Source organism: Protopterus annectens, chromosome 3.part1, assembly GCF_019279795.1.
Source record: "Protopterus annectens isolate FY-2018-M chromosome 3.part1, PAN1.0, whole genome shotgun sequence".
NCBI classification, from domain to species: Eukaryota; Metazoa; Chordata; order Ceratodontiformes; family Protopteridae; genus Protopterus; species Protopterus annectens.
In genome coordinates this window covers 1,583,965,367-1,583,979,953 of record NC_056732.1, presented here as the reverse complement: position 1 = coordinate 1,583,979,953, position 14,587 = coordinate 1,583,965,367, and the positions used below count along the sequence as shown (strand labels likewise).

At 46.1% G+C, this 14,587-nt stretch overlaps 1 protein-coding gene across 1 annotated transcript in view; it reads left to right on the top strand.

Annotated features, from left to right (window-relative positions):
* LOC122797814 overlaps positions 1–14,587 on the top strand; it is a 2,009,088-nt gene that overhangs the window by 475,596 nt on the left and 1,518,905 nt on the right. The window contains exon 5 of the mRNA XM_044066337.1: positions 3,370–3,483. Within this exon, the coding sequence (XP_043922272.1) occupies positions 3,370–3,483 (114 nt within the window). The remainder of the gene's footprint in view (positions 1–3,369; positions 3,484–14,587) is intronic.

The following is a 14,587-nucleotide window of genomic DNA, read 5'->3' as shown; positions in this document are numbered from 1 at the left end:
CAGCAGTGCCCAATTTACCACTTATTCTTCAATACATGACTGAAATGCTTCACAGGGGGCCTTTTCTTCCATCAAAGTTCATGCTTCGGCCATTTCAGCACATTACAGTACAGAGTCACCACTTTCTCTCATCCACTGCTGAAGCAATTCCCCATAGGGACCAAAAACTTAAGACCACCCGGGAGAGCCCCTACTCTAGGCTAGGACCTTAACTTTGTATTGGAAAGGCCCAGTCTACCTCCCTTTGAGCCTGCTGCAAATGCAGAGTTGAAATTTCTTTCTTGGAAAATAGCCGTCGTCCTAGCCATCACTTCAGCAAGAAGGATGTCTGAATTACATGCCATCATGGTACTGGAGCTTTTCATCATCTTTCATGTGGACAGGGTGTCCCTCAGGACCAATCCTTCCTTGATGCCCAATGGTGGTATCCATTGTGGCCCTTAATCAGTCCATTCATCTGACAACCTTTTTTAATCCACAGAACAATGGGGAACGAGTACTGCACTCCTTGGACGTGCACAGACAACTTAGATTTTTACTTTTACAGAACTAAGCCTTTCAGGAAATCTGAACAGCTGCTGGTTGCATTTGCTGCAGGGGCAGAGGGGAAGGTCATTTTAATGCAAACCATTTCTAAGTGGATAGGCCATTGCATTCATTTCTGCTGTAAGCACCATGGAAAACCTACCCCACAGGGGATAAGACCACATTCCACCAGGGCTGCAGCTACCTCTACAGCCTTTCTCAGAGGTGTCTCTACCAGGGTCATCCTAGAAGCTGCTACCTGGAGTTTTGTACATGTCTTCACCCAGCATTACCACTTGCCAATTTTTTCTAAATTCAAAGCTTGGTCCTAATGCTAATTGTCTCCTCCCATCCTTAGCTTTGGGAATCTACCCAAATGTGATGACTGCTTCAGTGAAACATGAAGAACATAGTACAGTTGTGTACACTTGGCATAAATGTAGATTTTCAAGTGTATTCACTGTTGCAGTCCTGATTACCCTCCCTCCAGCCTCCTGACTTCTATTGACTATACCTCTTTTCTTGTTTACTATGCTTAAAGCTTTCTGTTGCATTTGCTTTTTGTTGGAGGTGTAACCTTGTATATAATTGCTTCCCATTATGGGGGCACCTGACATCTGGGGTAAGAAAAACTGATGTAATGGCATCGGCTGCATGCTTTATACCTGTGACTACCTGACGTCATGGAAGATGAGAGCAACCGACGCAGGTCCCAAGACTTTGATAATCAGGCCCTACTGATAGCTACCTGCAAGCAGATAACCCAAATGTAATGACTGCAACAGTGAATACACTCAAACATTTATGGTAAGTGTACACAACTGTACTTTTCTTATTCTGGACAACCTGCGATAGACTAATAGAAAGTGCTGCCTTAGTGTGCAGATATTCTGACTGAAAACAAAAGGTCCACCTAGCACATTAGTCTGGCTTCTTTAAGTTAACAGATTCGATAATTGTACATTTATTCCTGGTGAGAAAATGTAAACTAAGGACATGCTTATGAAGGTAGCTGGGAAGCAATACGTAAGGAAATGTGTAACAAAATGCAAGAGATGCCCCTCTGTTACCGTTCAAGGAGCCTAAACTCATACAAAAGTGGCTATGATTCTAGAATACTTGTCAGACGTACAAAACTGGCTTGGCCTGTCTCTGCTGTTTTCACTTTTATTTCCATGACTCTCCCTTGTGTACCAGGTCTTCTGTGAGGGAGTCTCTGAAGTGAGAGTTCCATCTTGTCTGTCAAGGAAAGGAATTACTTCACCATGTTATCTAAATAGTGTCTTAGAAAAGTTGACTTTAGCTATATCTGAATCAGTTGTTTGATTTACTCTGCAGTTTGTGGCTTGCAAGATTCTGTTACTGCTGGCTTTCTCCTTTGCTAGAAGAGTTACTGAGCTCTAGACCTTAATGTGCAGAGACACTTTGTTTCCAAAAATGCGGGGTATCCATTTTACTTTACCATTCTTTGATGCCTAAGGTGGCTTCTTGGATATTCCTTAAACAGACCATTGAATTGCATTTTGTTTTTAATCCACAGAGCAGAGAAGAAATAATTTTTCATTTTCTCTATGTGCATTGACAGCCGAGATTTTATTTGTACAGGACCAAAGAACTCTGACCATTTTTTTTTTTTTGCCTCTACAAATGGAAATAGAGGAAGGCAGTATACAAATGCACCCTTTCTAAATGGCATTAATATTGCATTTCTTTGTTGCACAGTTAATGGCAATTCTGTCCCAGGGCATATCAGAGCCCATTCCGCTCTAACCACTGCAGCTACTGTAAACATGTTTGCAGCATCACCATGCAGGCTGTCTCTGGATTTTGTGAACTTTATATAAATACTGTAATTTAGATGTAGTCTCCAGATTTTAAGGCAGAATTTACCTCTGCTGTGAAGACCTTGTATTCTAATTCTTCTTAATTCTGCATGTTTGTGTACTTTGGTAATCTTCCCCAAAAAAAGGACTGTAACTGTGAATACTGTTAAACATACTATTGCTGTTTTACATACTCTGCATAAATGTAAATGTTCAAGTAGATTCACTATTGAAATCCAGTTATCCTTTTACCTTACCCACCTGTGACCTGTATTTCTTGCACTCAAGGTTTGGGTAGCATCCCTAGTACCTCAGTTGCACTTTCTTCTCACTTGCTTATCAAGCCCTTTTCTCTCTTTCACTTGTCTTTTTCCCAAGAGAGAGGGAGGTAGGAGGCCCCTGGGGTTGACCAGAAGCGCACAAATTAAGTGTTGTCTGTTTCACCAGGCTTTCTTTGGAGTTGGTCTTGTAGGGCAAGAAAAGACAGAAGATGGCATTGAGTGTTACACCCCTTATACAACCGACTTCCTTGCGTTCTGGTGGGAGGGCTTTGTCAAATCCCTCGGGGAGGGTAAAGGTCTTAAGTCTGACCTTCCAGTCTGGCTTTCTGCAGACATGAATCTCAAAAGTAAGATATTGATTTACTCAAGCAGCTACATTTCTGTTAAGTTCTTAACACATGTATGTTGTCAGAACATGCTTTTTGGGTCTTTATTATTTTGATCACTGTCCTTTTTGCCAGTACAGAGGGATTTTTTAAGCCCTCGACTTCAGAAAGGTTGGCTTATGAAGCAACGGAAGAGAAAGTAGGTTGTGAAAGAACTGGCTATGAGGAAAGGGTTGTCTAGTTTACAAGATGTGTATGGTTTGATGTGACAGTTTTTATTGCTGCTGTAGGAGGACAGATCTTTTTATTTTTTTGTCCAGCTATAGGGACTGCTTTGAAGTTCCTTTGCAGTGGTGAGAACTTTGCATATTCTGTTTTTTGTGTCTCACTATTTACTCCCCTTCAATTTTTCAGGTTTTGCTGAACAGACACAAGCGAAGAGCAATGGTTTTGTTTGTTGAAACTGAATCTGCAAAAGAGGCTGCGAGGGAGGCAAAGAAGGGGAAAGTTGCTGGCAAAAAAGTTGTGGTATGTTTGGAATATTTTTCTTAAGATTTCTGTTTTTGTAAGTTGTGTCTGTAAGTTCTTTTTTGTCCCATCTATGGCTCTGTTTTGCTTTGGACTTTTTGTATTTCATTGTTTACGTTTTGCATACATGAAGTTATGACTGTCCTTCTATTCCTATGTTGCAGTATTCTAGGTGTGGGATTTCCTACCTTAAATCGACTCCTATATCGGCTTCTATACGAACGCTTCAGCTTATCTGCTGTAGTGTGCGTGGGACCTCACATGTAGTGCCATAATCCAGGGGCCTTAAATTTGACGTCTGCATGCACAATCCTCAGAACTTTTCAGCCGCAGACGACATTCACATTGTACGATTGCCTTTTCACAGACGTCGCATCTTAAAGATAAGTAGCCCGTTGGGTTTCAAATTTTCTTATTTTTGACAATAATTCTTGCTAACGCTTGATTGTTGTAGCCTTTAGCTGATGTCAGGAAAAAAGGGAAAGTGCCAATGCAGGTACCAGATACCCCATAAGGACGCCCATGACAGGTGTGATTTTTGCCTAGGCCGGGATCACTATCACTCCTCCTGTGCTATTTGTCGATAGTTTGTGCCCAAGACCTTTCACAGCTGGCTAGCAATGTTAAATTTCTTATCTTGAGAATCAATTCCTGAAACTGTTATCCCTTAGGATGGCTCCTGCATTGGAGGCCGCACCTGAACCTTTGCGCAACAAGGCCAAGTCTCCTAGGCCTTCTTCGCCTGCCGCTCCGCTTCCTGATGCACCGCCAACTGCAGATATAAGGGTTGAGGCATGCTCGGAAGATCCGTCGACTGCAGTGACGTCCCTTGAAGCAGTTTTGCAGCCGATGACAGTCACGTCCTCTGAGCTCATTCAGACATAGTCTATCGAGGTCGTGGGGGAACCAGTTTCGGTGGTACCTCTGTCAGGGATCCAGACCTCGGATGTGCTAATTTCCAGATCTGACGCCAGACCTCTCTCTACATCCTCTCCAGCCAAAACGAAGCAGAAAACTAAACATACCTCCAGTTCAGAAGTCACACCAGATTGGCAGGCCTTCACGTTTTCTCTCATGCAGGCCTTCAGCCTCAGACACCTCCACCCTGCCTCTTCTGAGCCGTAGGCCTGTCTCTCCTTCTCCCCCCCCATCCATGACCCCACACATCAGGGAAGAACATGATTCTTCTTTCTCATCAGAGGAGTCCATTTCTTATGTTTCCCAGATTGCCTCCCCCCAGAAATATTACTCAATGGATGAGGAATCTGTGGAGGGGGGCTCTCCCCTTGAGAACATTACTTTTGGTGAGACCATCACTAAGGTGAGGGATTACTTTAAATGGGATGCTTCCTAAATGTCAGAAACCCAAATAAGGTACTTTGAACCGCTGCAAGTGGAATCGCCCTCCCCTTCTAAAGTTCCCTCTGTTCTGCCTGCTTACTTGGATGCCTTCAACGCAGCATCTAAGGCCCCTGACTTACAGCCCGTAAGCGTACTGACCAATTCTATAAAATACCAGAGGACCACAAAGTCTGTCTTAAGCCACTCTTGGTGGACCCAGCTGTTACTGCCACCACGGCAGTTAAGCAATCTAGACTGTTGCCATATTCCTCCCTGCTACCCACTGACAGACAGTAAGTACATGGATAGAATGGGGACGAAGGTGTACACTTCTGCTTTGGCTTTCAGAGCCATAAATTCAGACCCACGTGACCAAGTATGTATTAGATTTGGTCTCTCTCAAGCCTCCTCCATGTTGTCTTCCTTGCTTGACAGTCCCCAGCAAGACAGACATCTCATCCAAACTTTCCTTGGCCCAACGGGTAGCCAGGTACTATATCTGGTGCAGCTATGATGCTGCAAAAGGATCTGCCAGGTCTGCAGCATCTGCTTCAGCCCTCAGGAGTTACTCATGGCTGAGACTTCAGAACCTCCCTGAAGACTTCAAGGCCAAAATCCTGGACACCCCTCTGGAGCACAATGTGCTTTTCGGAAAACAATCCACTGACCTTTTTAAAAATCTACAAGAAAAAAGCAAAGAACTCCAGGACATTAAGCACCTGCTGGTGTTGCCCATACCCAAGTATTATAGGAACTTCTCTGCTAAAGCCACCTTTTTAAGACTTATTCCACAGCCCTCCCCTTCCAAGTCCAGGAGAGGGACTAGAAGACCTATTACCTCCAGATCCTCTGCTCCACCACAGCAACCCAGACAAGTCCTTTCAGGACAGAGGAGGCCCCAGTAATGTGTGACTGCCTTTCCCACCTCCCCCTTTCAGCCCGCCTTTCCCACTTTCGCCCCATTTGGCAATCCATCACTTCTGACCAGTGGGTGGTAAAGCTAATCCAAAAAGGGGACTTCCTATCCTGGAGAGAGAAGCCACCCAGAAGAGGCATCCCTTCCCTCCCTAAAAGCCAGGCCCATATCATGCCATAAGTTCTGGCAGATCTTCTAAAGCTAGGCACCATAGAACCTGTTCCTCCAGGACAAGAAGGAAAAGGGTTTTACTCTCGTCTTTTCTGGTCCCTAAAAAAAGATAGCCCTTGGAGACCCATCTTAGATCTGTCCTTTCTAAACGTACATCTTCAGGTACCCTCTTTCAAAATGCTTTCTTTCCCCACCCTGCTGCCTCTCATTCCAGTCAAGGCCTTCATGGTCACCCTAGACCTAAAGGAAGCCTACCTGCACATACCCATCAGGAGTTCCTGCAGACAATTCCTGCATTTCTGTGGGCCCTTCCTCTCATTTCCAATTTACTGCCTTGCCCTTTGGTTTATCTACTGCTCCCAGGGTCTTTACAAATTGCCTTGCCCCAGCCAGTGCCTTCTGCAGAACTCAGGGAATACAGACCTGGAATACAGATCTACCCTTATCTGGATGACATCCTGATTCTGGCAGAGTCCAGTGATGCTGTATTAAAGAATCTAAATTTCACCATGTCCCTTCTGCAGAGCCTAGGATTCACCATCAACCTCCCCAAATCCTCTCTCATCCCAAGCCTGGACAAGATTTTCCTCAGCTGCAGAATCCGAACAGACTCAATGAAGGCCTTTCTACCTCAGGACAAGGTTCTGTCTTTAACTTCCCACTTCCAGGAAGCTCTGTTGTCATGAAAGGTGATGGCAAGGCATTTTTGTCATCTCCTGTGTTTAATGGCAGCAACCATCCCTATGCTACTACCAGCAAGAATGCACATGCACAAGCTGCAGTGGTTCCTGAAGAACACCTGGTCCCAACACCTACATCCCCTAGGGCAGGCCATCCCCCTCCTTCCCTGTCTGAAAACAAAAATCAACTGGTGGATCCAGCAAGTGCAGTTGAATGCAGGGCTCCCACTACAGCTCCCCTCTCCAACCCAAATTATGCATACAGATGCCACAGATTCAGGTTGGGGAGCTACTCTGGCCTCTTACAAGAGTCAAGAAAAATGGCATCCCTCTCTTCAGGCCAAACACATCATCAGGGAAATGACAGCAGTTTTCTTAGCTCTACAGACGACCTCCCCCCTTCTGGTTGCAGGGGTGCTCCAGATTGTCACCGGCAACACCATGGTGATGTGGTACCTCAACAAGCAGGACAGAACAAAGGACTATCAGCTGTGTAGTCTATCCCTGCTGCTATGGGACTTCACCTGCAGGACTAATTTGAGCCAGGAGGCTGTCTGCATCCTCTCAGAGGACAACCACCAAGCAGATCTCTTGAGCAGGACCTCCTCGCCTCAGCACGAATGGATGCTGAACAGGGAGGTGGTCTTAGACATAGTCCATCGGTGGTGTAATCGACAAATAGACCTGTTTGCCTCCCCCAGAACAGGCAACTGCAGACCACCTGCTCAAAAACCTGCTCCCCTCTAGCATGGAGAGTGGATGCTTTTAGCCTTTCTTGAGAGGGGAAGTTCCTCTGTGCCTTCCCTCCATTCCCACTGATTCAGAAATTTTTCCTAAAAATTCAGGACAAACCAAAAATCTTGTTAGTGACTCCCTACTAGCCGAGGCAGCACTGGTTCCCCCTACTTCACAAGCTAGCCAAGGGCAATCACTTGACGTTACCCTACAAGGTGGCCCTACTGTCACAAGACAAAGGAACTCTCCTACACCCACAGGTAGAGATGTCTTTGACTCTGTGGGTGATTAACTTTTGATCCCTTTCAGACATCACTAATCAGAGGGCGTGCTTTCAGTCCTAAGGGAAGCAAGGAAACCTACCACCAGAAAATCTTACCTGGCTAAATGGGAAAGATTTGCAAAATGGTGTCTGCAAAAGGAGAAGGGGACGCCAGCTCTGCCAAGGTTCCCCTGGTTCTAAACTACTTGTGTCAATTGATAAAAAGTGACCTTTCTTTTCTGTAAAAGGCCATTTCAGCCTGCCTGCCCCTGAGACCCCCCTTGCTTGCCAGGCTCGACATAAAGCTTTTCGTTAAAGGGGTCTTGCACATGAGACCACCTAGGAATCCTATCCCTCTGCCTTGTGACGTTAACTACATCTTGGGGAAATTCACCCAACATCCATTTGAACCTGCCAGGCCTTCCTCTTTGCCGATGTGTACATGGAAGACGGTCCTGCTGGTGGCTATCACTTCAGCCGGAAGTGTCAGAATTGCAAGCTTTAATGGTCTGTCCGACCTACACAGTCTTCCAAAAAGACAGGGTGTTCTTGCGAACCAACCCCTCTTTTATGCCTAAAGTGGTCAATGATCTCTCTTAACCACTCCATTCATCTGCCTACCTTTTTTCCCTCGCCCACTAGTGAAAGGGAGAGGTTACTGCACTCCCTGTATGTGCAAAGACAACTTAGATTTTATCTGGACTAGACCAAGGCCATCAGAAAAACTAGCCAGCTTTTTGTCTTCTTCCACCCCAGAGCCCTTGACAAGGCAGTCTCCAAGCAAACCGTTGCATGCTGGATCAGGAAAGCTATTTGCTTCTACTACTCTCACCATGGAAAGGAACCCCCAGGGGGAATCGTGGCCCATTCCACTAGAGCTGTGGCCATCTCAAGGGTCTTCTTGAAAGACCTAGACACAACATCCTTTTGGAAGCAACCACCTGGGCCACCATCCACATCTTCACCAAGCATTGCAAATTGGACCAAGTTTCCAGAGCTAGGACAGGATTTGCCATGGCAATCCTGCAGGGGCTTGTAGAACCCTCTGCATCTACCACCAACTCATCATCCTCTTAAGCTGTGGTACGCTCCCACACCTAGAATATTACAACATAGGAATAGAAGGACGTAGAATAGTTGTGTAAAATCTTACCATAACCATATATGTTCTTCTCTTCCATGTTGCAGTATTCCTTCCCGCCCACCAGTCCCCCCAGGTTTTATACCTTTCCTGCACTCCCTACATTTCAGTAGGTCTTAGTCTCACAATTGTGAACAACTGGCATCCCCCCTTCTGGACCTTATTCTCTGCCTGCTGGCCTTCAAGTACTGTGGATTGTGCGTGCAGACGTCACATTTAAGGCCCTTAGTTTATGGCCCTATATGTGACATCCAACGCACACTACAGCAGCCAAGCTGAAGCTCTTGTATAGACCCCGACATACAAATCGCCTGAGGTGAGGAAATCCCACACCTAGAGTACTGCAACATGGAAGAGAGGGACATCTATTATTATGGTAAGATTGTAGAAAACTATTCTTTATTGAACTGTGAACCATTCCTCTCAGCCTCTTGGAGCAAGAAATCTGGACAGAGTCGAGTAAAAGTGAGACAAAGGCCTTAAAATAGAGAGTTTTTTTTGAAATATTGCTCTTACAAACCTAAAAAGTTGACAGAATAACCGGTTTTGCATTAACATGAATTTTCTGAAGGGTATGAAGTCTGAAACTCAAATATGTCATTATGTTCTGACTTCAGTCTTTAATGAAATTTACCAGAAAACCACATTTTTCTGTAAAATGGATCAAAAATATGAGATTCATTTGGTCATATTGCAAACATCTGTTGAGAGGTATTCTGTGAACTCAAACTAAATATGCAAGTGTCAATGTATGGAATTATCATATGATGCTTAATGTAATAAGGCAGGTTGATTACCGAGAAGATCTTTTAGTAATGGTCTTGGTTTGAGTTAAAGCTCTTATGGAAGTAACACTGACAGTAGATCATAACCTGTTTGGTTGTGCTCCATTTGTTGGTTTTTATTCACTCAAAGAAAAATGGCTACTCTTCCTCTGAAAGATAGCAGCATGACTATCTCTTTGTAATGCAGTAACGTGAAATCTGATACTGTTAATCCTCGTTTATTACTTGCGTATGGCTATCGGTTCCCACCTCGGAACTGAGCCGGCCATCTTCCAGGCTCGAGTCAGCTGCAAACTCTTGAGCTAAAACTTACCCAGAATTCCCCTCTCCCTGTTACCTCAGATTTCGTTTGCTGCATCGCCGTTCAGTCATGTCAAGCTACTTCTCTTGAGCCAAGTATAATATTTTGTTGTCATAGTAGTCTAAAACAACTTTTTCCTCAAAAGTTTCAAATGGTTTTCTCTTACCTTATCGCATTTAGCGGTTATACCTTCTTGAAAATTTTCACTTTTTTTTTTTTTTTTTTTTACCGCGAGGTATTTCTTCTTACCATCGTTGGTAGACCCCTTTTCTTCATTATCTTCAGGTATTTCTTGTACCATTGCTGGTATTCTTTCTGGTTTCCTTCTTTCCTATCATAGCAGATAAAAAAGGTAGTCCAGGATTTAAGAGATGTTCAGATTGTGGCCATAAATTGTTTACTTCAGATGCACATTCTCTGTGTGTCTAATTATTAGGTGTGCCTCATTTATCAGTTGATCCACCCTGTGTAATTTGTAAGAACTTCTCTAACAGGATGTTGATTGAGAGGAAAAATAAATTGTTACTGAAAGGGCTACTCAAATCTCCTTTTTCAGAGGCTATTTCTGGGTCGGTGGCTTCAAACCCCACCCCCCCTACCCCCAAGATCCCATAAGAAAAAGACTGATCATTCAAAGGCCAAATCTCTTCCTTCGTCCACGGCTGGGGACTCCCACCAACCGAGACCCAAAAAGGCTAAGTTTTCTACTTCGGATCTGACTCTTTCGGCTCCAATGCTTTCGGTGCCTAGACCTTCGGCACCTAGGCCATCTGCGCCATCTGATTTCGGCACTGACTAGCGTGCCTTTTACCGTATCTGTACCGATGGGCTCCTCTGTTCAGACCTCTCTAGCGGCACCGACTATCCAGTCAGTGCAGACTGTAACCTTATTGGCTCTGACACCTTACCTTGACCCGACAACTGTTGACACCGATTTTTTTCAGTCCCAGCCTCTGCACTGACAACCACTTTGGCCCTGACCTTATTGTTGGCACAGACCATGACTTCGGCACTGATGGTTTCCTCGGTGCAGACACCTGTAGTTCAGTCTCTTGCGGCCCTGTTGTTTTCAGTGCAGACTGGTGAGGTGGGCACCGAACTTGTCCCATCTGTGGATAGACCTGACTCTCCTTCAGCAGTGTCCGTGAAATCCACTAGAAGCCTCTCTGAACACATGTTGCGTCTTGTGGATCAAGTGCTTTTGGCCAGAGGTATCCTGCCCCCCAAGACCCTATCCTTCCTTGGGAGGTAATCACCCATTGCCAAAGACCCCGACTTATTCTCCTCCTCCATTGCCTTTGAAGCCCCTTGATATAGGACAGTCTTCCCCCTCTACGGTTCCCTTTATCGACCTCACTAAGGAACCGCAGTTGCCTTCATGGCAGGAGAGTTTTGCTATGACCCAGGATGTTAGCTGTGGCGTATGTAATTTGGTGTTTCACAGCCATCCAGGGACTCAGAGTCGGTAGGCTGAGCCATTTAGGGGGAGGGATGACCCCTGTCCTGGACACTCACCCCTCTAAAGGGGGACCGGCCTTCCAACTAATGGAGAAGGCTTTGGCGTGTACTGGCAGTACTGTGCTGTCAATCTCCCCGCCCTCCTCTGGACTGCAGTGTGTACACAAGTTGCTCCTAGCGGACACCGGGCGCAAGGGCCTCAGGATGTACTTCCACAGGAAACCCCTTTTGTGTTGTCTTCCTTAGCTTCTCTCTCTGAGGAAGTTCATCGAAAAAGCTTGTGCAAGAGGAAGCACATGGACTCCACTGAGGAGTCCCTTACTGAAGACACAGACTTTGATGATGGGGAAGGGTCCCCTCACTCACCCTCTGAGGTGTATCCTTTTGTGATATCCTCTAAATCCTTAAATAGAGAGGTCACAAGCAGTCCTCTAACCTGAACACTGAAGAGTCTGTGTTCCTGCAGGCCTTTCGCACCCGGCCCCCTACCTCCTGGGTTACTCCACCTGCAGACGAACTGGTCCAGCTCGTCATGCAGCTTGTGTGGAAGGCTTCTGACACCTTTGAGGCCATTCCACAGAGGCCAGTTAATATTTTGTCCCCTCCTGCTACTGACCCCCATTGCTCCAAAGGTCTTTTTGTAGATGCTGTGGTGGTGGTGGCTGCAACAAGAAGGACCTGGCGTAAGAAAGCCCGACTGTCCATCTGCCCAACAAAGAGTCACGGGCTCTGGACAGAATAGGGAAGCATACTTTTGCATCAGCGACCTTTGCAATCAGGTCCCTAAATTATACGGCACACTTTACCAGGCTTCAAAGGGAATTTGTTTCTGAGCTGTCTGAAACTTTGGCTGGTGCAGTGTCTGAGGTCCGTGACAAAGTGGCTTCTCAGCTGGCTAACATTGAATTGATATGAAACTCCTCCATGCGCCTGATATCTCATGCATCAGGAGCAGCAGCCAGAGCGGCGAGTTCTGGCGTTGTTTTGAGACACGCCTGGATGCGCTTATGGATTTTCACGGAATCCTTCAAGGCTTCCTTTTTCAACGCTCCCATCGAAGCATCTTCATTGTTTGGACCCAAGGTTAAAAGCATACTGGCCAGATGTGAACAGGATGATAAGACCCTTTCTGCCATGGATGTCAGTTATGTTTCCTCTCAACGTGCTTTCTCCAGAAACCAGAAGAGTGGGAAGATTTGGTACAAAAAGTCTCGGGGTCCTTTCCGTGACACACAGGCGCAGAGTTCTCCCCTAGAGGCAGAGGGGGAAACTCACAGGGAAGATGCCCTTTTCGGGGCAGAGGGATTCCACATAACCAGGGTTCCAGGGACTCTCTTCCTGGTCAATCCTACCAGCGCTCCTGAAGAGCGGCCCAACTCCTTAACTCTGGATGTGGTTGGGGGTCGTTTCTCCTTGTACCCTTCTGCCTGGCTAACCATCACCACCGACTCTTGGATACAAAGGATAATAACCAGTGGTTACCGTATTCCCGTCGATCATTGTCCTGCCCCCCCCCCCCCAACAAACTTGCCCAACATTCCACCTAGTCAAAGGGAAGAAACAGCATTAGAGATAGCAAAGCTGCTAATAAAAAGTCATCCAAATAGTCCCTCCAGTCCAGATAGGATCCGGATTCTACTCAAGACTATATTTTTGGTGCCAAAGAAAACCAGGCTTGGAGGCCAGTTTTGGATCTCAGTGTATTGAATAAGTTTGTAAGAGTACAAAAATTCCAGATGGTCACAATACAGTCTATCCTTCCGCTTTTGGAAAAAGATTATTGGATGTGCTCGATAGATCTTCAAGATGCATACTACCACATAAAAATGGACAGGTCATCAAGAAGATTCCTTCGCTTCTGTGCTGGAGCCAGTCACTACCAGTTCAGAGTACACTGCCCTTTGGAGACACTACAGCCCCCAGAGTGTTCACAAAGTGCATGGCAGTCGTAAAAACTCACTTGCGAGTACAAGGATTCCAGATGTTGCCATACCTAGACGACTGGCTCATCTCTGCCCCCACCAGACATCTATTGGAGGAAGCCCTGGCATACTCTCTCCTCGCTGAAGAAAGGCCAGGCATAACCATAAACTGGCAAAAATCCAATCTCACCCCATCTCAGTCCACAGAATTCATAGGGGGTCATATTGGATGCAAAGAATTTCAGAGCATCCATTCCAGACCACAGAATTCTAAGGATAAATCAACAACTGATCCCAATTCTTTCAAGGGAGAAATCCACAGCTCACTCTGTCCTACAGCTGTTGGGTTCCATGGCAGACTCCATCACCATTGTTCCCCTGGCCAGGGTTCACATGAGGCTTATACAACAGCTACTGCTCACCCAATGGTATCCTTTCCAATATCCTCTTTCAGCCAAGATTCAAGTAACTCACAGGTGCAAACAGGATTTAAATTGGTGGATGACCCACAACCCGTCAGATTGGTCTCACCCCTTCTCCTTCCAGCAGCCCAAGGCTACAGTGACCACGGACGCCTCCCTGATCGGGTGGGGGCTATGTCAGGGACAGACAGTCCAAGGCACTTGATTCATATTGGAGGCCCAACTGCATATAAATGTTTTAGAGCTGAGGGCGGTGCTTCTGGCATTGCAAGCATTCCATCCCCTACTGCCGTCTGGGACTATTGCGATACAATCAGACAACATGGCAGTGGTCTGGTACATCAACAAACAGGGTGGAACCAAATCTTACCCACCTTTGTCGAGAGGCTATGAGGATATGGCAATGGGTGATGGCTAACAACCGTTTTCTTTTTGCAACGCACATTCCCGGGAGTTCCAATGTGATGGCAGACAGACTCAGCAGGTGCATTCTACAACCTCACGAGTGGTCCCTGAATCCCTTGATAGCGGCAGAGAGCTTCCACCGCTGGGGCCGTCCTTGCTGCGACCTCTTTGCATCCCCAACCAAATGCAGCAACTACTTCGCCCTGATTCCCCCTTCGGGACAGTCACCCAGGGACGCTCTAGTCCACGATTGCCCTCTGGTCTTCTTTATGCATTTCCACCTCTTCCCCTCATTCCCCAGTTTCTGAAGAAAGCCCATCGGTTGAAGAGCAAGGTGATCCTCATAGCACCATATTGGCCTCGTCAGATTTGGTTCCTCTTCCTTTGGCCTCAACTGATGGATCAACCATGGATTCTCCATCCAACTCAGGGGTTGATCTCCCATCCACAGAATTTTATTCATCCCAACTTGGAAAGCCTGAAGCACACAGCTTGGCTCCTCCAATTCCTTTGATTGCCAGACAGAATGATCTTTCTTTGCCAGTACGGGACATTCTTATTGCAT